We start from the raw sequence: 22,453 nt of genomic DNA, 5'->3' as shown, positions 1-22,453 counted from the left end.
TTGGCCGGGCACTAATTAACTAAACAATTTCGTGCTTCACATAATGCACTCAATGTCCAGCGGTCGGGGATAACGGCGGTTTCAAGCCGCGTTCTTTCAAGCCATCGCACGTACATACGTCCACGGGCTGTTGCCCTAACCAAACAGTTGCGTTATGTGGGACTAATCGCTCGGATGATATAATGTCCTGTTTGGGTATCAATTTGCATCCGTAATGCGCTCGCCCTGCGTTTTGTAATTAAACGGCCAGGCGCCAGAATTTTCGCTCGCGGGGGTTACGGACGTTGTTGGTCGAAATGAAGAGGTGGGTTGCTTATTACGACAAGTGCAGCGCACACTTTGCGGCGGGAAGAACGTTTTAGGAATTTCATGCCTCGGACATTTTCATTACGTTCTTTTTTCATTACTCTGCTTCTGGGTGGCTTTGCTTCAGGCAATATTCACAGGACCCTATTATTCAGCAAATGTTTCCCACAGTATTACCTTTTTACGTGTGTAACTAAAACTGTATATTCTAGACACAAACATGTGCCCAAAATAAAAATACAACTTTTATAGAATAGTAAATAAAAACATTTAAAATATCAGTCGTTCAATACAGAAATAACAATAATGGCACTAGGGACGGAAGCAAAAGCAAGATATTTCACCCACAAAATACCTACTAATATAGGTATTAGTCTATCGGGCAGATGTAATGGAGGCATTAGTCTGTCGAGTGGGTGTAATAAGTGGGTTTAATAGAGGTATTACGCATAGGCGTGCGCACGGTAGGTGCCACAGGTGCCTTGGCACCACCATTAGGGTTAACGTTATTTTATTTTTTGCAAGCAGAAATAATACATACTTACACAAAACTGTACCTATTATTTCCAAAAAAAATGTTTTCCAATCGTGTCAAGTTACAGATATGTGCTCATAACACTATCAGTATATCAATTATCAATCGAACCAACTATACACACGGAAACAAGCCAGGTGCAATTACTTGTGTTGTACACGCGGGCCGCGGCTACGAAACTTCTGAAATGTAAATACTTCTCCTAGTTCTCCTCGAATTACATAGAATGCGCGCTCGGTGTCCACTGTTCACTCCACTCGGTAGGCGCACGGAATAGCCGCCGTCCGTATGGTAGCCACAGGCAAAGCCTTGGGGGGGGGGGGGTGTTTAGGGGTTCAAACCTCCTCCCCCCCCCCTTAGCACCAAATCTTTAATTAATTTCTTATTCATCATGAAGGCTTCCATGAGCTTCATAGGAAAGTGTCAACAGGTGAAGTACATTCACGTGAACCTTCAACTGCGAGTAACACAATCCTTAAAAATAATAAAATAAGTTAAGCTGAGTAAACAGTGTTCAAGAGGGTATTCAAATTAATTATAGCCAAGGATAGATGCAAAGGTTAAAGTAGCAAATAGTTACATTAACTTAGTTCGTTTAATCATGGGCAAAGGCCTCACGTGGTTCATCATACAAATACATCATTCTTTCACATATAATTAATACTTGCTTAATACTGATAGTGCTAGTACACATGCCACGGCAAAATACGTGAACGCATATCTATATTTTCTTTAGGATTAAATACTTGATAGAATACATGATAGCAACTTGAAAGATACTTGATAGATAGAAATTTTACAATTAATTTAACGCTTACACACAGGGACAATGAATGTCGCTTACACAGACAAATGCCTCATTAGAGAATACAAAAAACGTTGAATGAACATGCAGGCGACCGCGGCCTGACCTACACTAGGCGGATTATAGCTTAGTTTAAAGCATGATAAAGCATGATATCAAAAGAAAATTCACAAATGAATACATTAAATACATTACGTAAAAAACAAGTCCAAACGAAGAGTGACGACATGACGGGGAGAAACGTCAAACAAACTACACGTGATAAAGAGAGCAATTAATACAAAAACGAGCAAGATAAAAATAAATGCCAAATAGAATTTAGTTGGTGACGGCCGAAATAAGAATTTAGAGAATAGCAATTACCAATTACCAATTACATAACTGTAAGGGTCACCACCTTACAAACACTTACGTGCATTCTCCCCGCTGTCACACTCTCTCTCTAAAGCAATTATCTGACTACATGCTTAATTCAGCAATGGATGACCAGCACCGACTAAGTGCTAACGAACAAGAAGAACCTTCAAGGCAATACATCTAGTTTTAAGTAAGAAAGAGGGCGCCACGCGCATGCGCGGACACCTCAAGAGGGGAGGTCAGACACAGCACTGGACGCAGAGAGGGGGGGGGGGGGGGGAAAAGTAGGAAGGGAAGGAGCGCCGAAGCCCGCCGCGCGGCGCGAAGTTCAAATGACGCGCACCGACCACTTCAATCACTCAAACAAATTTCATATTAAAATTAATAAAATTTTACCATTACAATATTTAAATTTAAGTACCGAAAACTGCTAAAATAGCACTATTTTACACCTTAAAATCCAAATTTTCCCGGGGGAGGACCCCCGGGCCCACCGCTTTAATATGTGGGGGGGGGGGCCATGCTTCTTAACACCCCCCATACACAAATCCTGGCTACGCCACTGCAGGTAGCACTACTGTGTAGTGTTTACTCTTACTGTTTACTCATCAGTTTACTGTTCTAATGAGTACACGAGTACAGCCTGTTTTGTTACGTGGATCACTCATTAATTTATTATCATTTTATTTTCACTAGTTGACAGTTGTTATGGTTCGTTAATTGCTGTATATATCTGTCTGTATGATGTATAATTGGGTGATTAAAATTAAAAAGCCGGATCCTGAAAAGGATTACTCGATGACTTATATGCAGTCGCCGACAAAACATTTTTGTTTTATTCCAAAAGTTAAAACTTTTGCCCACTCTTATTTGTGTATTTTTATTATTTTAATATTTTACATATCTGAGGTATGTTACAAAAACTCCCTATATTTGTTGATTTTAAAAATTAACATTTGAGAATGTTTTTTCTAACATTTATTTGGCGTTCCTTCAGAAAAAATGTAAGTACGGTTTTTCAAAGCCACCAGCATGAATTCCGTGCAAACAATTTGTGCAATTTACTTTATGGCTCAACAAAGCTTAAAACTGTAAATAGTTTAGTAGTTTTCCTGGTGATTAAAATGTTCAAAGCCATAATTTGTCATAAAAAAATGTTAAAATTTTTACATCTGTGTATTTAATGTTTTTGTTCGGAAACACCTTAAATAGCACCATTTTGCGCTTTCAAATCAAATTTTTTCCGGGGGAGGACCCCCGGACCCCCCGCTTTAGGCTCGGGTCCGTGAATGATAGGGCTGTTGTGTAATCTGGCACCACCAATACTGAAGTCCTGCGCACGCCTATGGGTATTAGTCTTTTTATTTGGTGTAATGTAGTTAATAGTCTATCGAGTCGGCGTAATAGAGGTGTATGCCTATCGAGTGGATGTTATAAAGTTTAAGTTACTTTTGTTCGCAATTTATTAGGGTTGACCAAAACGAACCGTAGCTGTTTGAAGGTCGACTATAAAAAGGTAATTTTATATCTTGAAAGGATCTCGCTAGAAGTAATCGTAAAAATACCATAATAAATTATTTTTCATCAACAATGATAGAACACATAGGTATGGTGTTTGAGGATGTCTGAGTGTGGGCGTGTACACAGGTGAAAATTGCTGGACTCCATTGGAAAAGGGAAGGGGGCCATGGATTAACGTTTACCATTCCAGTTTCACATCACAGTTACGGTTTTGCAAGAGCAAGCGAGTCTCCACAGTGAGGGTCATTTTAATTTAAGGAGGGGTTTTGGGTCCCTTGCCTTCAAAATTATGCCCTTGTATGTACATCTGTAGACATATCAGCATGAACCGTATATACAGGTTGTCTTAGAACTCAACGTCAAACCAAAAACAGTTGATAGTCCAACTAATTTAGGTTAAAATTAAAAAACAATTTTAAAAGAAGTTATGTAGTTTTAAGTTATAGGCATTTTTGCAAAAGTTTTAAAATCCTTCCTCTGCAACATAATTTTAAGCACTGTAACTACAATTTTTTTTACGCAAATTGGAATAACCATACAATTGATAACAATTTTTAAAATAATCAAACATGCTACAATTTTGAGAAAAAATATATTTTGCACGACTTATACGGCAAAATAGTTAAATCGCATCACCTTTATTATAAATACTGATAAAAAAATTAGTAGGCTCTCTTAACCGGTTATTTGCTTCAATGAGTTACGTTTTGAAAATAACTAGCTAAGTTTCATCCCGCATTAGTCGGGCAAGAAAATTTTTTAGCAAAAGAAATAGCATATTAGATTTTTTGTTTTCAGTAGAAAAGTTATTCAGAATTGCGTTAAAAAAATAATTGTTATCGCAGTATTAACTAATTTTGTTTAACGTGGGGCTTTAAAAACTTTGTAAAAATGCGAAAAGTTTGTAAACTATGGCACTTTTTAATTTTGTGTTTTTGTTCAGATCTCTGATTAATTGGCCTTTTAACTGTTGGCTTGACATTGAGTTCTGGGATATTCTGTAAAAAAAATTGGCATAAAATTATTACTTATTGAGTACAATTATGATATTTTTACTTCGTTTCTGCAAATGACCAAATTTCAAAATAAATTCCTTACTGGGCACAATAAACTTGAGGCAAAAATTTCTAATACTTTTTTAATACAAGAACCCATTAAGTTATGTAAATATGTAGAGAAATATATTGAATATTATTTGAAAAGATCTTCTGAAGAAAGCTTGTGGAATAAATACAACAACATACCACTCACGGTCTTTTCGATCTTAACCTCAAATGTCAACATTACGGTATATAGCTGTGTGTGTATGCATGTATGTATGTATGTATGTATATGTGTGTGTGTATATATAAAGTGTGAGTTTAAGCACCCTGTCACACTATTAAAGGGAAGCCAACTATTTACAAAATCTTTTCAGTACACCAGAATATTCACCTCTCTTGAGCCTGGGCTTTTCAAGTTGTAATAAGGCGCGAATATTCCGGTTATTTGTTATAATCTGAATTACCAGTCATTCATCCAAATTCTCCGCACGACAAGGCGTGAACAATATCATCCCAGGAATATTTACCGTGTTACATTCTGATATTATTATCAACGTGTGGCCGTTGGGAGGAAATTATTCATTATTCAATGAGGGCTACTACAAGTGTCAAAACAGATGCGGACAAAGATTTTTACAAGTGTCCAAAGTTAAGAGTTATGACCTGTCAATACATGGAATCTTATTTGTACTGGAAGCTGTGGCTCAAATATGATCCTCGGAATGGCAAAAGATAAGTCTAAATTTGGCTACTTTTGTAATACTGCAAACAATCATTTCTGAAAAGTTAATTTCCTAAAAAACCGTAACATCGGGCATCATTTTAGTTGAGCTAAACAAATGTAGGTCCAGTTACAAAGTTATATATCTGTGGCTTTTGTAAAAAGTCTCCCATTTAGAAGCTGTTAACCGTAGGTTACTTCTTGCCAGCCAAACCACCTGGTAGTTAATGGACAACACATTATCATTGAAAGAACGGTTTCCTTTCTCTCCTATTAAGTTTCTCAGTTGGGACTTAGGTTCGTTTGATTTTGAGGTAAGGATATTGGAAAATGTAATAAGACAGATAACAAATGTAGAACAGGTATTAAATCCTTCTCTCTGCCTGGTAAGAGGACTAAAATTCCTTGTACTTAAAAGGGGTTTGTCATATTAAGATGTTTAATGCGATGGTTACGAAAGAAGTGAAAGTAATAAAATTCAATTTCTTTAGGCAACTTATCCTGACTATTTCTTGCCCTCCACCATAAACCCTTACTTTACAGAGAACTATGAATATTTACGCTTATATTCACGGTATATATTGTCCTAGCACTTTCACAATTATTGTATGGTCGATGAAGACTCCCAGTACTTAGTTCTTATTGAATGGGATTGTATGCGGGAAGAAGAGTGTTATTTTACTTGAGAACAAAAACTTCCTGTCTGTTCAGTCGACGATGGCAGAACAAAAGAAAATCAATCTTGATATATGTGCATACCAATGTAGTCTGAGGGGAAGGTTTCAGGGGATCTATGGACTTAATTTTTTATATCAACAGCAGTAAAATAAGTGCTCTAAGAGTCCATTCTTTACGAAGTTTCAAAATGGCAAAACTAACATATGTAAATAAGTAATGCAATCCATTTGAGCTATGTAGGAAATTCTCATATCGATTCATTCTTTAGAAAAACATTGCCAAAGTAATGACGCCCCAGAGTTTTTTCCTGGTGCATGGCCGAACAAAAGCAGAAAAAAAAATATCGTTCGCAAGAGGGAGCTATCGGTTTTGAGAAATAACCGGGTTACGCGCCGTGAACAAGAATATTGATAGAGCTGCCGTATTCAGTTGCTTAACTTCAGTCACACAATGAAGCTCTTCGGGTGCGTGGTCAGCCTGTACTCGGCTGTCGGGCCTCTCTTCTACGTGGCCAGGATCTTGGGGGCCGCTCCAATGACCACCATTCCTGGTAATCTTGCCCAGAAGTACCAGCTGTCTTGGAAATGGATATCCTACTCTGCTGCTTTAATGTTGCTGTTCCTAGGCTACTCATTTTGCCACCCTTTTTACCTCCATTCTACGGGGCCTTACTCGAGGAACATGGCATTCGCCGTGATCATCCAGATGAAGCACGGACTGCTGATGTTTCTGGCGGTGTATTACCATTGGAGCCGGAGCCGTGAAGTGCTGGCACTGATGGCCAAAATCGACGAGTCCTTCTTGCACAACAGGAAAGCATTCTATCAACGTGCTTTCATCCTCATTTTCCTGAAGATGTTTTTCCTGCTGGTCTTAAAACTATCCCTGCACATCTGCTTGGAGATCACACTCATGCCATCGTCAACAGGGCTACCCAACACTGTGTACTCGTGCTACAGCCAGGCGTTCCTCGAGGTCTTGATGCTAGAATTCACGACACTCGTGCTGCTGCTGAAGCAGCGCCTCTCCGAGCTGAACGAACAGGTCCAGTGCGTGATAGAAGTGTGCCGGGCCCACCCATACCGGGTGCGCGCAGCTCACCTCCGATGCCTCATGGACTTCCACGAGGAACTCTGCAGGGTGTGCGAGCTCATCAACTCCAGGTACAACTTGTCTTATTCTTCTTGCCAATGAAAGATACATTGAGCACTGCTGCAATAATCTAACCCATCTCCGTAGTCTTACACCTGATAAGTGCATATTATATACATCATGCGCTTAGAGAGACATATTTTCCAAGCTTGGACTCTTGGTGTTATGGTTACTTGCTCCGGACTGCTAGTGGCTCACAACAATATGTCATGGCAGTATCTTTGAGGGAAAAACTTTCCATTTCCACCCTTATGTGTTGCTGCTCTATCTTAAGGAGAAACCTTGGTATTTGTATCCTAACCTAGCTTTTCGGGTTTTGGTTTTCTGCGATTTCTCGTAAAATTCTCCGGAAAAATGCTAAAATATTTATTTTATTATGGCCATGGTCAATGCCTTTTCCAATATCCATGTTTTGTGTTGTGTGCATACCTCTTTAATGACCTCGCTCTTTAACGAGATATAAAGTTAAACATACTTTACAACAAGGTACAATATTTCATAAGGCCTCATTTAAGCCATGTATAAAGATTTAAAGAACGCTTGTGTTTCATTCTCATGTGAAGAAGCTAGTAGTCATAATTCGGGTAGGCCCTACAGATTATGGCATGACTCATTTCATTTAACCAGGCCAAAATCCCCCATTAAATAATTTATGCCTATTACAGTAATAAATGTCCCATTGTATTAAGATTTTATATGCATGAATGTGAGACATATAACGGTATATTTATATTTTTCTCATCAAGTCCAAGGATTATGGCCTACTGCCATTTCACTTCAAGAGTAATTTCTTTGTAGTCGCGATTAAAGAGGCATCGCAATGATGTGTCAAGTGTTGTAGGTTCGGTCTTATATCCGGTGATGTATCAACTTATAAATTACAGAAGGCTTAACATCTGATGGCTTCGGAGGCATTATATAAAATGTGGTACAATTAGATAATAATGGAAAGTTAATGGATGATTAGGTGGTGTGAAATGGTGGGAGTACCCCAAATAAACCCACTACCTTTAGAACTTAATAAAATGTTTGGGTTACACCGTGGAAGTAATCGAACACAAATCACTTTGGCATATTGAGTACTGTGGCCTTGTTTCAACTGAATAGTCTTGGGTACCCTTCACCATAAATATCTGCGCATAGCTTTGATGTGAATATCTCCTGTTTTGAGGCTGCACAATCCACATTATATTGATTCATCTCCTCCAGGTTCGAGGCGCAGATGCTGGTCATATTCACAGTCTACTTTGGATTCCTAGTCACCTACGTGTCCTCGGAAGTGCACTCGCTGCTGGAATGCTGCGGCAGCGGATGCCTGATGCCGGAGAAGCTGTTGCTAATCATCTACATCACCAGCGACCACCTGTCGCAGATGTCGGCGATCATTTTATTCTGCGGCTGCGCGACCAGGGAAGCAGCCCGCCTGCGCCGACTGCTGCTGACGCTGGACTTCCTCCAGGTGCCCGACCCATGTGTGGCTCGGAATGTCCAGCGGTTTCTCACGCAGGCCTCGGCCGGCCGGATCCGGTTCAGCGTCTACGGCCTCTTCGAGTTGAAGGGCAGCACCATCTTCTCCGCCCTCAACATGGCCATTTCCTACATCATCATCCTCATTCAAGCAAAGCGACAGTAACACCGATATTGTTTGCTATATATCTATTCCTGCACCATCATTACTGCCAAGCAAATGGGCTTTTAAGATTGGTGTTGTATTTAATACCCTTTGAACATCATCATCCTCGTCAAGCAAAGGGACAGTAATATTGCTACTGTGTATTTCGTGCCCATTTCTGCTCCGCAAATCTTGCCAAGCAAGAGTCAGTTAAACATATGATTTATTGATGCATTCAATACCCATTTCGACGTCACTCTCTTCAAGCAAATGGACATTGATGTTGACAGTGTGTACTTTATGTTCATTCTTGTCAAGCAAATGGTCATTTAAATTTCTTTATATCTCAATTTCATATACTTTTATGCTAGTTAGAATGTCTTACTATTCTGAACGAGGCAGTTTCATGTGTCACCATTCTCGTTCAAAAAAATGACAGTGGTATTGACTTTATGTTCTCAATGTGGCAGTTCTGTGTATCATTGATATCGTTCAAGCAAATCGGCCGTAAGGTTGGCATTACACTCTCACAATTGCAGTGATTTGAATCACAGTTTTCGATAAATTAAGGGGCAGTATAATTGACATTGTGTACACAATACCAGTTCCTAAATTGTCATTATTGTCAATCAAAGGGGCAGCCCATTGACTTAACATTCTCAGTTATTCAATTTAATGCAATATTGTTGTTCAAGTAAAATGTATTTAAGATTTTCATAACACACTTAATGTGAGAGTTACATGTATATCATTTTTTATATAAAAATTGACAGAAATATTTACTTTATGTCTTCACTATGTCAGTTCTCTGTATAATTATATTTCAAGCAAAGAGGCAGTAAGGTTAACATTACCTTCCCTTAATGCAGTGACATTTATCATTATTCGTGTTTCAGCAGAGATGCAGTAAAATCAACGCTGCATTATCGCAAAGGCTAGTATTGCAACTTAATGATCTATATCCTATGAAGAGAATTAAAGCAAATTCCTACAAGTTGGAAGGTCTCACTAAGGGTTTTATGCAAATTATTGTAGTATTGACAGACTTCGATCTTGCCTAAAGTGGGCTAAATGGCCTAAAGTACTTAAGTACTAAATGCTTAAAGTACTAAATGGCACATTCACAGGTTTCCTTGCTACCCGCTCGGTAAAGCAAATGTCGATGAAGACAGTAACAAATGTGTTCTTTGAATGGTTCTTGCAACGGGGGAGGTTTATTTAAGATGTTTTTGGACATACACCATTTCTGGTTACACTGCAACTGTCTTGACTTAGGAAGCTCCAGCGTTCATCTGCGCTGTCGTCGTTGGTTCGTCCAGAATATACGTTTAGTTTTATATATGGGTTCACCTATGCATCGCTATGCTGTAGTTGTGTTGTCCGAATTATCTGTTATGCATCATCGTTACGTTCGTCTGTTTGTCGCGTTGGTGTCAAAGGTCTTTTTTTGTCTCTATTTACTGTTCTTGTTTGGAACACTTTCGTAGTTGTGAGCCCCCTTTTATCGTTTTTGCTGTAACATTTTTCTGACTAATTCTTTCCATGGATTTTTTTTTTAACTTTTCACATCGGCTGATTTTGGCTGGTTTTCTGTGTTTAATATTCACATTTTAATGTGTAACATTATAGCTCTCAGTATACGGCATTTGGTAGGAGTAATTTCGTAAATGGAACGGAATTCGCATGGGTAGTGTGTAACAACCATCCAACGGATTTTGTAAAGCTAAAGTTTAATAGATTTTAACAATATGGGCAATAAATTAATAAAATTCCTTGCCCAGGTCCCAAGCCAGGGTTTAGTGTTATTTCAAGTCTTGTTCGCTTTTATCGGAACCCTTTCATTTAATAGTTTAACATGCTCCGCAAATCGGATGATTCGATAGTCTACGTAGCTGCAACAAATTATAGCGGTGATTCGCGTCAAGGATTATAATTAAAAACACAATTTGCCAATGTATCTATCACGCTGGGCATTATTTTTAAGAATTCTGCGGTGAATTCCATGTTCAAGTTTCGTATAAGAAGTGTATTTGCAACACGAGAACACATGAATCTGCTCGTTACCGAGGTTAGGTGTTACACATCTTTGTTTTTTTGTCTGTTTTTGAGGTTTCTTGTGACATACAGTACAACCAGTAATAACTTATGTCCAAATAACATCTTAAATCATAAACACATATGGTCGCTGATGGGCCAACCAAGAGGGCCAATAAACTAAAAAGGGGGTTGTCTGTAAAGTCTGTTTACGGACGATAATTTTACGTGATAAGGTCATAAGAAAACATTGATGAAAAATTGCATACCTACTTTTTAATTTTCTAATATTATTTACAGTTTTTCAAATTTAATTTTTTAATTTGTTTAAATATAATCACGAACAATTAGTTAAAAAGCCCGCCTTAACCTGTTTGATATTATAGAAGATTTTCTTGCACGGTGGTTGGCCGGTTCTTGCACGCTAGGCTCAGGCGGAACGTGATAATGAGTCATCCTTTTTCGTGCGTGCAGCCGGCGTTCATCGATTTATAAGACGTTATCACGTCAAAATTAAAGAATCTAAACATATGCGAACACTTCTGACGGCAGCTACGCGCTTTATTAGATGCCCCAGGGATGTGAAGGAAACTTTACGTTAGCAAACGACAGCCCCCTAACTCATAGATTAATCGTCAGTTAAGAGTCAGTTAAGCTGCATTCACAACTTTTAAAAAAAAAAGCAAATAGGCAAAAGCAGGCCATGCACACGACATTTGCGATATTGGTTCACAATTTAAATCTTATTGTTAATCTTAGCTAATGATATTTCGCGATGTATCCTATTTATGAGAGTACTGTAAGTAAATAACTATATTAAATACCAAATGATTATCCTGTGACAACTGTTCAGTAATTTGTGAACAATATTTTTCAAAGTATTAATTAATATGGGTTATGTAAAATTTATGCTCAACAGTTCTAACTACAGAAATTTTATTTTTAGTATTTACAATTATCGCTAGTGATTTTTTGTAAGTAATTGCAATCATATTATTTTTAAAGCAGGAATTACCAGAGAATTTAATATATATATCGACAATTTCTTGCCAAAACAAAATTATTGATAAATATAAATAGTTCTCAAGTACCCCCAAAACTGCACCATATCTCTTCTCTCATTAGGTATTGCGACATCCATCCGTAACAGAAATAAAATATATTCTTTTTCCTCCCATGCCCACGACCGGCCCTTGCGTCCAGGCGGAATTACAATAGCCCGTCGCCTCCGTCTGTTGGTCACGTGACCTGCAGCCAATCAGATGGTCCAAAAAATTATACCCGTTCGTTCGTAAAATGCTTGGCAAGCTCTAACTTCGGGCGGATGGATTATATCTATGGTTTTGTCTGCGGCAGTCAACTGTAACCAGAAAACGGGCCTGTGGTGTTTGTATAGGTTATTCAGATGTTTTTTTTCACGTGACAACGTCTAATAAATCGATGAACGTCGGCTGCACGCACGAAAAAGTGTCTCGTTACGCTCATTGTGCGCTTGCGCCGCATCTATCTCTCTTCCACTCGATTGGAACAACCATCGATTTGACTTTTTCGAGGCATATTAAACTTGAAACACTCCCATTCGTTTCCTACTTTTCCTATCATCGTCCTGTCCTTAACAAAATAACACAGATTGGAAGAAGTTAAATAGCAAATATGTATAAAAGTTATATTTAAAATAATCTCTTCGTTAGAGTAATAAACATATTTGAATTAATGAGTGCAAATAAATGTAGTAAATAAATGTAGATTTTAATGTAATAAATAAATGTAGTAAATAAATGTAGATTTTATTTAACTCCTTCTTTATATCCATACAAAATAGTGATAATTCAATAAAAATGATTCAATTTTATTCATAAAAGTATGCAATCATTTCATCAATGTTTTGTTATGACGTTGTCACATTAAGCTATCGTCCGTAAACCAACTTTAAAAACAACCAATTTTTTTTTTTTTTAAATTTCGAACCCAACTCTTACTCTAACGCAACATTGGCAGCGCCTGCGATGCCGGCGCGAGATATCGATAGCTCGCACACCCTCTCGCGCGCGCAGTCGACCGCGCCCCGCCTATAGCCCAATACGTCGCAAACCAGGAGTGGATGACGCATCATCATTCCTCATTTGTTCGCCGGGCGAACATTAATATCGATCTTGGTGAGCGTCACGAAAGCTCCCAAACTCGGGATGGAAACAAACGACCGGCACTCTGCGGACCCGGTGTCGCCGCGAACGTGCAAGGATGTTTTCCCCAGGCGCCATCTTGTCGGCGGGGAGCTTGTTCGAATCGATAGGACTCGGAACAGCCGTCGATTCGTCAGGCGGTCGATTGGTGGGATTGTCATTGCTCTCCCGGCTTCCTCGTTAGCGCCACGCCGGCAGACAGATAACCTCGTTACACGCCGACAAGGAATAGGTTAAACGCCGTCAAGATGAACAACGGTCCCCGTAGGTGACTTCAAAGCAACGGACATCGCCCCGGCGAAGGTAAACGCGCAAGCATGGCGTGCGAAAATAGGACCTCGATAATTCACCATATAGTTTTCATGGAGTTTCAATATTATCAAACGTATGTGGTAATGTGCCGTACACAAGATTAGATAAAGCAAATTTTTAGGCTAAAAAATATTATTGAAAATAAACCTTGCTCCATACAATGTTAATAGCTACATGAATCCATAAAAAAATGGACACTACAAAGAAAAAGTATATTTTATGTACTTTTACAAAGCATTCCTTTGGAAACCAGCTGTAATACTACAAAAAATATACTGTAAATTTGTATACTGTAACATGACTGTAGATATTTTTGCCCTATATAAAATACTTTTTTCGTGATTATTCGAAGTATTCCTTACGAAAATTGGTGCAATTATTTTATATTTTAATTCATGTTAAGTTCCAGCAAAAAAAAAAATATAATCTATGGAAAAGATAATCAGATATTCAAAAATTTTACTTTATTGCATTTTTATGCTTGTTATTTGCGTAGTTAATATTGGAAAGCTATTCAGGAAACGGTTTAAAAATAGGCCTAACTTTATTGGATGTATTTGGACAACACGAAGCATAAATTTCCGGGTAAGAATCCGAAACCAGTATAACTGCGGACACTATTTTGCCGTGATACCGTTTGTAAGTTTACGTGAATATCTCCGATCCATTTGCAACAAAAATTACAGTGTTCTGTTCATCACAAAGCTTGGATAGAACATGGAGGCGTAGCGGTAGCACACTGTACTCTTATTCGAGAGGACCTGGCTTCACTGATCTTACGATGAATTTCAGCCACTTTCACGCCTTCAGCATTTAAAAAAAAAAAAAAAAGGAATCACAGCGCGTATTTCACAGTCGGGGGGGGGGGGGGGGAGGGAGGGATCTCAATCGGGGGTTGCATTTTAAATTCTCACAAACAAAAGTAAAAACGTCCGCGTAATGGCGACTGCGGCTTGCCAACAGATGCAGGTAACACAGCCCGCATGCGCGTATGTAATTCCGACCGCAGCATGGCCGAATTTCAAAACGGTACTTACTTGAAAGACAAAAATAACACTTTTCTTTTAGTCAGGTATCGTACAATGCAGTCATTATTATTATTAAATGGTAAGTGTGTGCATTTCAGGCCGTATTTATTGACGCGGTGGTGGTTCTACATGTCCGCGTCACAATATTGTTCTTCTTTCAACCGCATTTCTTCTTCGTGCCGCTGCTTCTTCCCGCCTGCCCCGCGTAGGGACTGAAGTCTTCGAGGGCGGCCGCGTGCAGTGCTGGAATCTGCGTCGCTGAGTCGTGTCCCGAAGACGCCCCTTGCACGCACTGGAACCACAGCGAAGTTGAAACCATTGCATAACGTAGTATGTAGTAGTCCATACTGGCCCTGGGTGCAGGGTGAGGGGGAAGCCTTCTTTTCACAGACGAGAGAGCCAAACCCCCGATCGTGCATCTTCGGTTTTTTTTTTGGTTCACTGTAAATAAATATGGCGGTGTTGATAAAAGGATACTAATGGTCAATCAGGTTAGGTTAGCTACATTATAAATACTTTAAAACATTGCGGACGGTCGATTTGGTTAGGATAGCTACATTAAAGATACGGGGGAAAAAAACATGAACTTCGGGGGACTTCGGGTTTTGGCTCTCTCGTCTGTGAAAAGAAGGCTTCCCGCTGGGTGAGGAGCGAGTGTACTGCCGCCATCTTGGATCACCTTCATCTTAAAAAAAATTTACCAAAATATTGCTGAAATTCATAAAAATTTAATCAAAAAAATATCCCTTTAGTTCTAATACATTCCGCCTTTTTTTTTTTTTAATTCCTCGAACTTAGATTTTTCCTGAATTTTTTTTTTTTTTGGTCAAAATTGAAATAATTTCAAGATGGCTACCAAAATGGCGGACATGACATTATACAAGATGGTGGAATTCAAAATGTTGTAGAACCCCGTACATTACCGAAATTTTAAACTAGTAGCCTATGTTATGAAACATCTCCGATAAAAGCGAGAAAAAAACTTGAAAAACCTACTAAACACTAGCTTTTTGACCTGATTTTCGACACGTAATTTTATTGAAATCTTGTCCATCTATTTTTAAAATTCATTAAACAGATAATACTGTAAGGTCTCCCTTGGGCAGAAGGCAGCATCGTGGTTACACATTTCCGTTCAATGCAGCTTCCGTTCCAATCACCATGTGTACTCCTACCAAATGTCGTATACCAAGATAGAAGATGTTACACATCATAACAAGTTCTAACAACCTTCTATCATTTATCCGGAGAGCTGTATCAACTGAAGGAATAACCGGAGAAACTGGACTGCGACTACAAGCGTACAGCTCAGTTAATATTTAAGGTTATTCCTCCGGTGAGGATTCAGGTGGATTGGCAAAAACTCTGAGCGTGTTTGGGAACCTTAAAAATTCGCCACGTTAAGATTTTACTGTACATGATGATCCAAGATTTCCACCTGCAAACATATATCTGCAGGTCCGTCACAAAAGTAAGTACTACTTATAACACACCTTAAGGTCCAAGACTCTAAGGTGTATCCCAAGTCTAGTACAACCTGTGTATTGGGTACATGTATTTCCAATGAATACGTGATTTAACTGCTCCATTGTTTATGAAACATTCAAATACACAGGAAATGTGCCATTCTTTTGTGGTAGGTATATTTCCCATACAATTTTGCAGGTTTATAAATTCAATTAAATATTAAGGAATAATTCCAAAATATTTTTATGGGTTTTAATTAGCGTACTTTCCTGACATATAGGCAGTATGCGATCACTGCACATTTCATGAATCGCCTCTCAGGCGTGAACAACTGCTTTAGTCTGTCATTGCAGTACAGAGCAAATGGAACACGCCATTGCCTCATTGATACTATCCGGCTTGCTAACATTAAAATACTCATTTTTTTATATAAAAGATAATTATATATATTTTTATTTAATTTGACTGAGGTACGTCTGCAGGGGGATGATGATGATGATGATGATGATGATGATGCACCCTACGTTTCGGCATGAATTGCTCAGGCCATCTTCAAGAGCGACCAAAAAAAACTGAAGGCACGGTAATTTTTTTATATCGAGCCATTCACAGCCGATCTTAGGTTTGGTCCCTGTGGGTGGTCGTGATTGGAGGAAGGCTCTGGCCAATCCGAACGAGTCTGCTTGGCCATGCTGAAAAGTCGAACTCCAAAAAAAAATGTTTTGTCTGAGACTAACAAATATTTGTTCGTGTACGGCGAACAAATTTTGACTTGATGTAATGAAATATTAAAGTTTATGTACAACCAAATTAATTTTGTACCCCTGATAAAATGAACAGTTTACCAAGAAAAAAAATTAATGGGTCAACCAAATCGTACCTTTTACATAATATTTGTTTGAATCTACCGTATATGCATTTATTTGGCCATATACAAACAAATATTTTGTTGGGTCAAACAAATTTTCTTTCAGTGCATCAGTCTTGCGTACGTGGCCTCGAACCAAAATGCCAAGAAGTAAGCCATTTTCACTTAAAATTTACGAATAATTGTGGTTACAAATTAATCTTCGTGAATTTGCTTAAATCTTCGTTAATTTACAGGCCATAAGTTCACTTACTTTGATCGTGAATCTACAACAATAATCCTAATATATCATCAAAACATTTAGAAACTAGTTAATACTCAAGCTAGAACCCTCTAATTTCCTTCTACGTGTGGTATTTTTTTCTAAAAAAAAAAAAAAAAAAAAAAAAAAACTCGAGAGTCTAAATGCGGTGTGTTACTACGAAGATCCAGTTATTATAAATAACAAAGAACTCTTGTTTTTAATTGGAGTGGGGTTATTCGTTGAAAAGTCCGTATATTTAATTGTGATTGCTAACGGCGTAGTTGGGAGAAGCCTTCTTTTCACAGACGAGAGAGCCAAACCTCCGATCGTGCATCTTCGGTTGTTTTTTTTTTGTTCATTGTAACTCATGATAACTAATGGTCAATATAGGTTAGGTTAGCTACATTATAAATACTTTAAAACATTGTGGACGGTTGATTTTGGTTAGGATAGCTACGTTAAAGATACTGTGAAATCATGTAAACGCGGTTTCCTAGCCCTGGATAGCTACATATTAAAAAAAGTTATTTGCTGAGCAACCATGAAATGTTTTTACAGTATTTTTTTAATGTAGCTTTACTTACCTAATACAACCACCCGTCCGCGATGTTTTAAAGTATTTATAATTTAGCTAACCTATCCTAATCGACCGCAAAAAAAAAAAGCGAGCATGAACTTCGGGGAACTTCGGGTGTGGCTCTCTCGTCTGTGAAATGAAGGCTTCCCCCGTGGTTGGTGAGCCTGGCCACGGAAAGGGCCCCCCCCCCCCCCCTTCCACCCCTGAAGTCCGTCCGTCCACTCACCGCAACGATCGCCAGCAGGAGCGCAGTGACCAACCACAGCAGGTCCATGATGGCTCGTGAAGTGACCAGGACTCCCCACGCGCACTCCCCTTATACGAGTTGCACGACCCCTGTGACGACCCCTGTGACGTGTGCCGCTTCGACCGGGAGCCATTGTCTCCCTGCGCTCTTGTCCGCGGCCGCCGCTTCCTGCTGCAGCTGCACGCGACACTTTTCACGCGCGCGTTGCCAACAGCGATAAAGCCTGCAGAATTCTCTCCCGGTGCCAACCCGCCGGTTGCGAACTGCCCGACCTTCTCGGGATTACGTCGGTCCCGGCAGCCATCTTGTAATCACGTCCTTTTCACCCGGCCATCTTGGATCCTTTTCGACCTTTCACCTCGACGGACGGGAAACGATGTAATCCAAGATGGCCGCCGGAACTGACGTAATCCAAGAAGTTTGAGCAGTTTTAAACCGGCGATCTTGAATTACGTCCTTTCGCGCGGCCATCTTGGATCCTTTTTGACCTTTTACCTCAACGGACGGGAAATGATGTAATCCGAGATGGCCGCCGGGAATGACATAATCCCACATGGCTGCCGGAAATGAGTTTTTTTTAAGATGGCCACCGTGGCTTTCTGGTTCCCGACTCGGTGCACCAGGACCTACTACACCTATCTACTGATTAGTAATAGAATTTAAGATCCATTTTTCTGCTAAACAACTTTTATTTGATCAAAAAACTTTTTTATTCAAAATAAAATCATATTAACGCTATTGTATATGTCTATGAAAAATTTTCAAACATCTAAATCAATATTTGTTGAGATAAAAAAAATTGTCTTTTCAAGCGTAACGAAAAATGCAGCACTTTAGCGTTGCTTCACTAACGCTTGCCCCCGAGTGACGAGTGAGGCACACAATATTACACCTGCCATTTTAGACCATCGAGTTCCCCACTCCTAGCCGTTTATTTTCTATGCGTTCTAATGAGTCATTGTCTTTATTCACCCAAACGATTATTAAGTTTCAATTTTTAAACTAAGGTTATCGTTTGGTTTGTCAAACCACGACCGTGTCTCATCCAAGATGATTCTCACTAGACACTCAACCTCTTTCACAATAGCTTACTCTAAATCGTCCACCTTTGGATGCGCACTTGGCAAACTGTGCGTATAATTACAGTCCATTTGATATGCTTTAAAAACCTGTTTGATTAGTGTTGAAAACGTTTTAATGTATTTAACCATATGTATGTATCTTATTGCACAATCGTTCCTACAGTAATTTATCGCGGATTATGAAATATTTTTTATATTTCAACCAAAAGCCTTTTCAGGCGGTCAGTTACATTTTTTAATGTTTCTATAGGAACCGTTCCGTTTTATAATTTAAAGGCAGTGCATTATTATTATGTATAATGACAGTAAAAATCTAGAGCTCGATGCCTCCTTTTTTCTTCAAATTATACCAAGGTGGGTGTCAAAAAGTTGTTGGTGGGCGGGCGGGGGAGTGAGTGTAGAAGACTTCGAGCTGGTACGAGACATCCCACTCTGTGACGTAATCAGCGTGCAAGATTGAGTGAGAGAGTACTCTCTATGCAAACTGGAACCAGACCTAAGACAGATGTTTTCTGGTGGGGCGTTGTCTAATAAATCGATGAACGCCAACTGCACGCACGAAAAAGTCCCGTTACGCTCATTGTACGCTTGCGCCGCATCTATCTCTCTTCCACTCGATTGGAACAACCATCGATTTGACTTTTTCGAGGCACATTAAACTTGAAACACTCCCATTCGTTTCCTACTTTTCCTATCATCGTCCTATCCTTAACAGAATAACACAGATTGGAAGAAGTTAAATAGCAAACATGTATTAAAGTTATAGTTAAAATAATCTCTTCGTTAAAGTAATAAACATATTTGAATAAATGAGTGCAAATAAAAGTAAATTTATGAATTAAATTGTAGATTTCATTTCACTCCTTCTTTGTATCCATACAAAATAGTGATAATTTAATAAAAATGATTCAATTTTATTCATAAAAGTATGCAATAATTTCATCAATGTTTTGTTATGACGTTGTCACGTTAAACTATCGTCCGTAAACCGTCTTTACAGACAACCAATTTTTTTTCTATGCCTCGTCAAGCAATTCATTGGTAACGGACACGTCACGCGGTAAAAGTCAGGAGTGACGTTGGGGAGCCATTGTAAACATAAATCGGGACAGAGTGCATGTATTCTAGCCCGGTGTTAAAGAAAAATAGCACACTTCTTTTAATCCGTCATTGACTTCCAAGGGGAGGGTAATGACTTGGGGAAAAAATTCACCTCGCAATGAGACTTGGTGTATTTGTAGTATCACTTTAAGATGTTCACTGCTTCAAAAAAAAATTTAAAAAATTTAGATAAATTAAAAGTTTCATTTTACCTTCACAATTATTTCAATAACTTTTTTTTCCATTTGTTGGTTAACTCATTTGTGCATAACACCATCCAAATTAAGCACATTCTAGATACTTGTTAGGTTTTACTCCGGCCAACGGCTTGCTGCCAAGACGGGAGGGCTGGGGGGGGGGGGGGGGGGGTTTACGATCCTCTCTGATGGGCACTTATATTTTTAATAATTAAAAAATTAATGAACTGTTTTCAATTATTATTAATTTAAAAATGAATTTATTAATTTATTAAAAATGGTTCACAAATAGACCTTTTCTTAACATACTACAAAATTATTCAATATTTTAAATACATATAAAATAATAATGGTTATAATAGTTATAAATAGTGCTTAACATAATTTTAAAAAGTAATAGTTTTTTATTAATAAATTTTATTTTTATATGATTATCATCGTAAAAACTTTGGAAACAAAAATGGTTTGGCATCTGGCACAGTTAATAATAGATTGTGTTTATTGTTAGCATTAACAACGATTTTGAAATAGATCTGTTGAAAGAAAAAATTCATTCATTCAAGAATAAACTGGCATTTTCGTTCAGAGTTTGCAGAGAAATAAGAATGATCAAAATGTAACAAATTATTGACAATAGTAGGGTAAGCAAAAAAATTTACATCATTATCCTTTTCAATGGAAACCATAGAAACTAATATACAAACGCATTTGCTAAGGTCATGTCAAAACCGGTTTTCAACCAAATATTTTGTAACTATTTAGTTACATTTTAATGACAAGAGTCATTATATTTTTATTTATAACTAGAACTTTTATTTAAAGCAAGAATCATTCAAATAACGTATTAGGTAAAGTGTATTTTTTTTTGCATAAGTAGAATAATGTACAAAGACACTATCATGAAAAATGAATACTTAAAAATATTATACAATTTTTCATGTCCATATTTTTTTATTTTAACTCTTCATAATTAAATGTATTTTTTGTCAATCAATTTTAACTATTATTTTTAGTTCCTTCATCACATGCCACGTACTTTATTAAATATTTATTCTCCAGAATAATAATAAAAAAAAGAAAAATATTGTAAGATATTTATTCATATGCATGTTTCTCTCGGATTAGTATCAAAAATGATATCTGGCCTCAGAAAAGAGAGAAGTTGAAATTGCTAACTCAGACGAAGGGCGTTTCCACAATGTTTTTTTTTTTTTTTCGGGGTATTGTTGTAGCGTGTAGAAAAGTTGATACTGACTATAGATGTTAACGTTAGTATAGTTTCGCCTGCAGGCATTACGATAGAAATACTCGTTGAATTGTGGGTCCAATAGGTAGTTATTTCGTTCTCAAATTAAAAAAAAAAACTTTAGTGAAATATATAGAACCGGTTTAGTTAGTCCAAGTTCTTAAGCTAAGATTCTAAAGTTATCTCTAAAAGAGTTAAGGATCGCTTGGAAAATGTTTTACGTAACATCATAATTTTCATATTTTAATAACTTCAGTACTACAAACGAAATTTTCCACTACTTAAAAATATATTTTAAGTATCGAAAAATTAGCTGGGGCATAATACTTAACCATATTTGTGTACTTTGATGTTAGAGTACTAGTACAAACAAGCTTCTAAATAAATAAGCTATTGGTATTTACATAATATTTTATAAACAATCATGTATATAATTTAGTTATTTATTGTGTATTTGACAAACTTACAAATTATAAACACAGAGAGATTATTTTCCATCACTTTAAATACACTCGAAGTTTTTTCCATGACGGGTGCAGGAAATTCATGTCGCCTTTATGTGAAATAAGGAAGATTTTCTTGCCTCCATTCTGGTAGTCCATAGTAGGATTGCTTCCGTATTTCTGGAAGAAAAATTAGGTCAGCAATGTATAAATAGGCCAATAACACAAGGATAGAACACTACTGCATTAGTTAAGTTATATAAACCACAGGGAAATGTGGAATTGATGCTTAAATTCAGGAACTTGGTTTCCTTGTAGTCCGTTCTGGCACTGAATTTCAACGAAAACTCATAAGGTTTATATCACAAGTAATCTCGTTTAAACTATCTGCTAAAACACTTTCTACATTAAGAAAAACGTTCACTGACTTAAAGGTGCACAGCTAATGATAATGGTAGGGAGAACCATATAAGAGTTTATGTAAATAATTTTTACTGTGCAAGCTGTGGTTCAGTATTTAAAAAAAAAAATACTACGATCATGGGACTTAATAACCAGTTCAATAATTACTTTTCTTTATATGCTGCCAAACTATGTATGCTATGCCCATATGCGTGTAAGGTAAGTTATTCCGATCAGGAAAGTGATTTATTATAACAGTGTGTGTCTGGTTGTACAATAAGTTAAGTTCTTT

The 22,453-nt window shown here is 37.8% G+C and overlaps 1 protein-coding gene and 1 long non-coding RNA gene across 2 annotated transcripts; one reads left to right on the top strand and one right to left on the bottom strand.

Annotated features, from left to right (window-relative positions):
• Positions 1-6,416: 6,416 nt before the first annotated feature.
• LOC134539645 (uncharacterized) lies at positions 6,417-8,751 on the top strand. The gene is made up of 2 exons (XM_063381832.1): positions 6,417-7,129; positions 8,328-8,751. Exons 1-2 carry the CDS (start codon positions 6,417-6,419, stop codon positions 8,749-8,751), a joined length of 1,137 nt encoding a protein of 378 aa, XP_063237902.1.
• Positions 8,752-12,530: 3,779 nt separating this feature from the next.
• On the bottom strand, positions 12,531-17,736 carry LOC134539243 (uncharacterized). The gene is made up of 2 exons (XR_010076282.1): positions 17,670-17,736; positions 12,531-14,579 (listed from the first exon to the last, which is right to left on the bottom strand). It is a non-coding gene; the product is annotated as an uncharacterized LOC134539243 (long non-coding RNA).
• Positions 17,737-22,453: the final 4,717 nt, after the last annotated feature.

This window comes from Bacillus rossius, chromosome 15, assembly GCF_032445375.1.
Source record: "Bacillus rossius redtenbacheri isolate Brsri chromosome 15, Brsri_v3, whole genome shotgun sequence".
NCBI classification, from domain to species: domain Eukaryota; kingdom Metazoa; phylum Arthropoda; class Insecta; order Phasmatodea; family Bacillidae; genus Bacillus; species Bacillus rossius.
This window is presented reverse-complemented; position numbering and strand designations above follow the sequence as displayed.

What these genes read in the sequence shown, in the direction of transcription:
- LOC134539645 (XM_063381832.1), top strand. Translation starts at nt 6,417, where the DNA reads ATGAAGCTCTTCGGGTGCGTGGTCAGCCTGTACTCGGCTGTCGGGCCT. An exon ending in TGCGAGCTCATCAACTCCAG is followed by an intron (nt 7,130 to 8,327) that starts GTACAACTTGTC and finishes CATCTCCTCCAG; the next exon opens with GTTCGAGGCGCAGATGCTGG.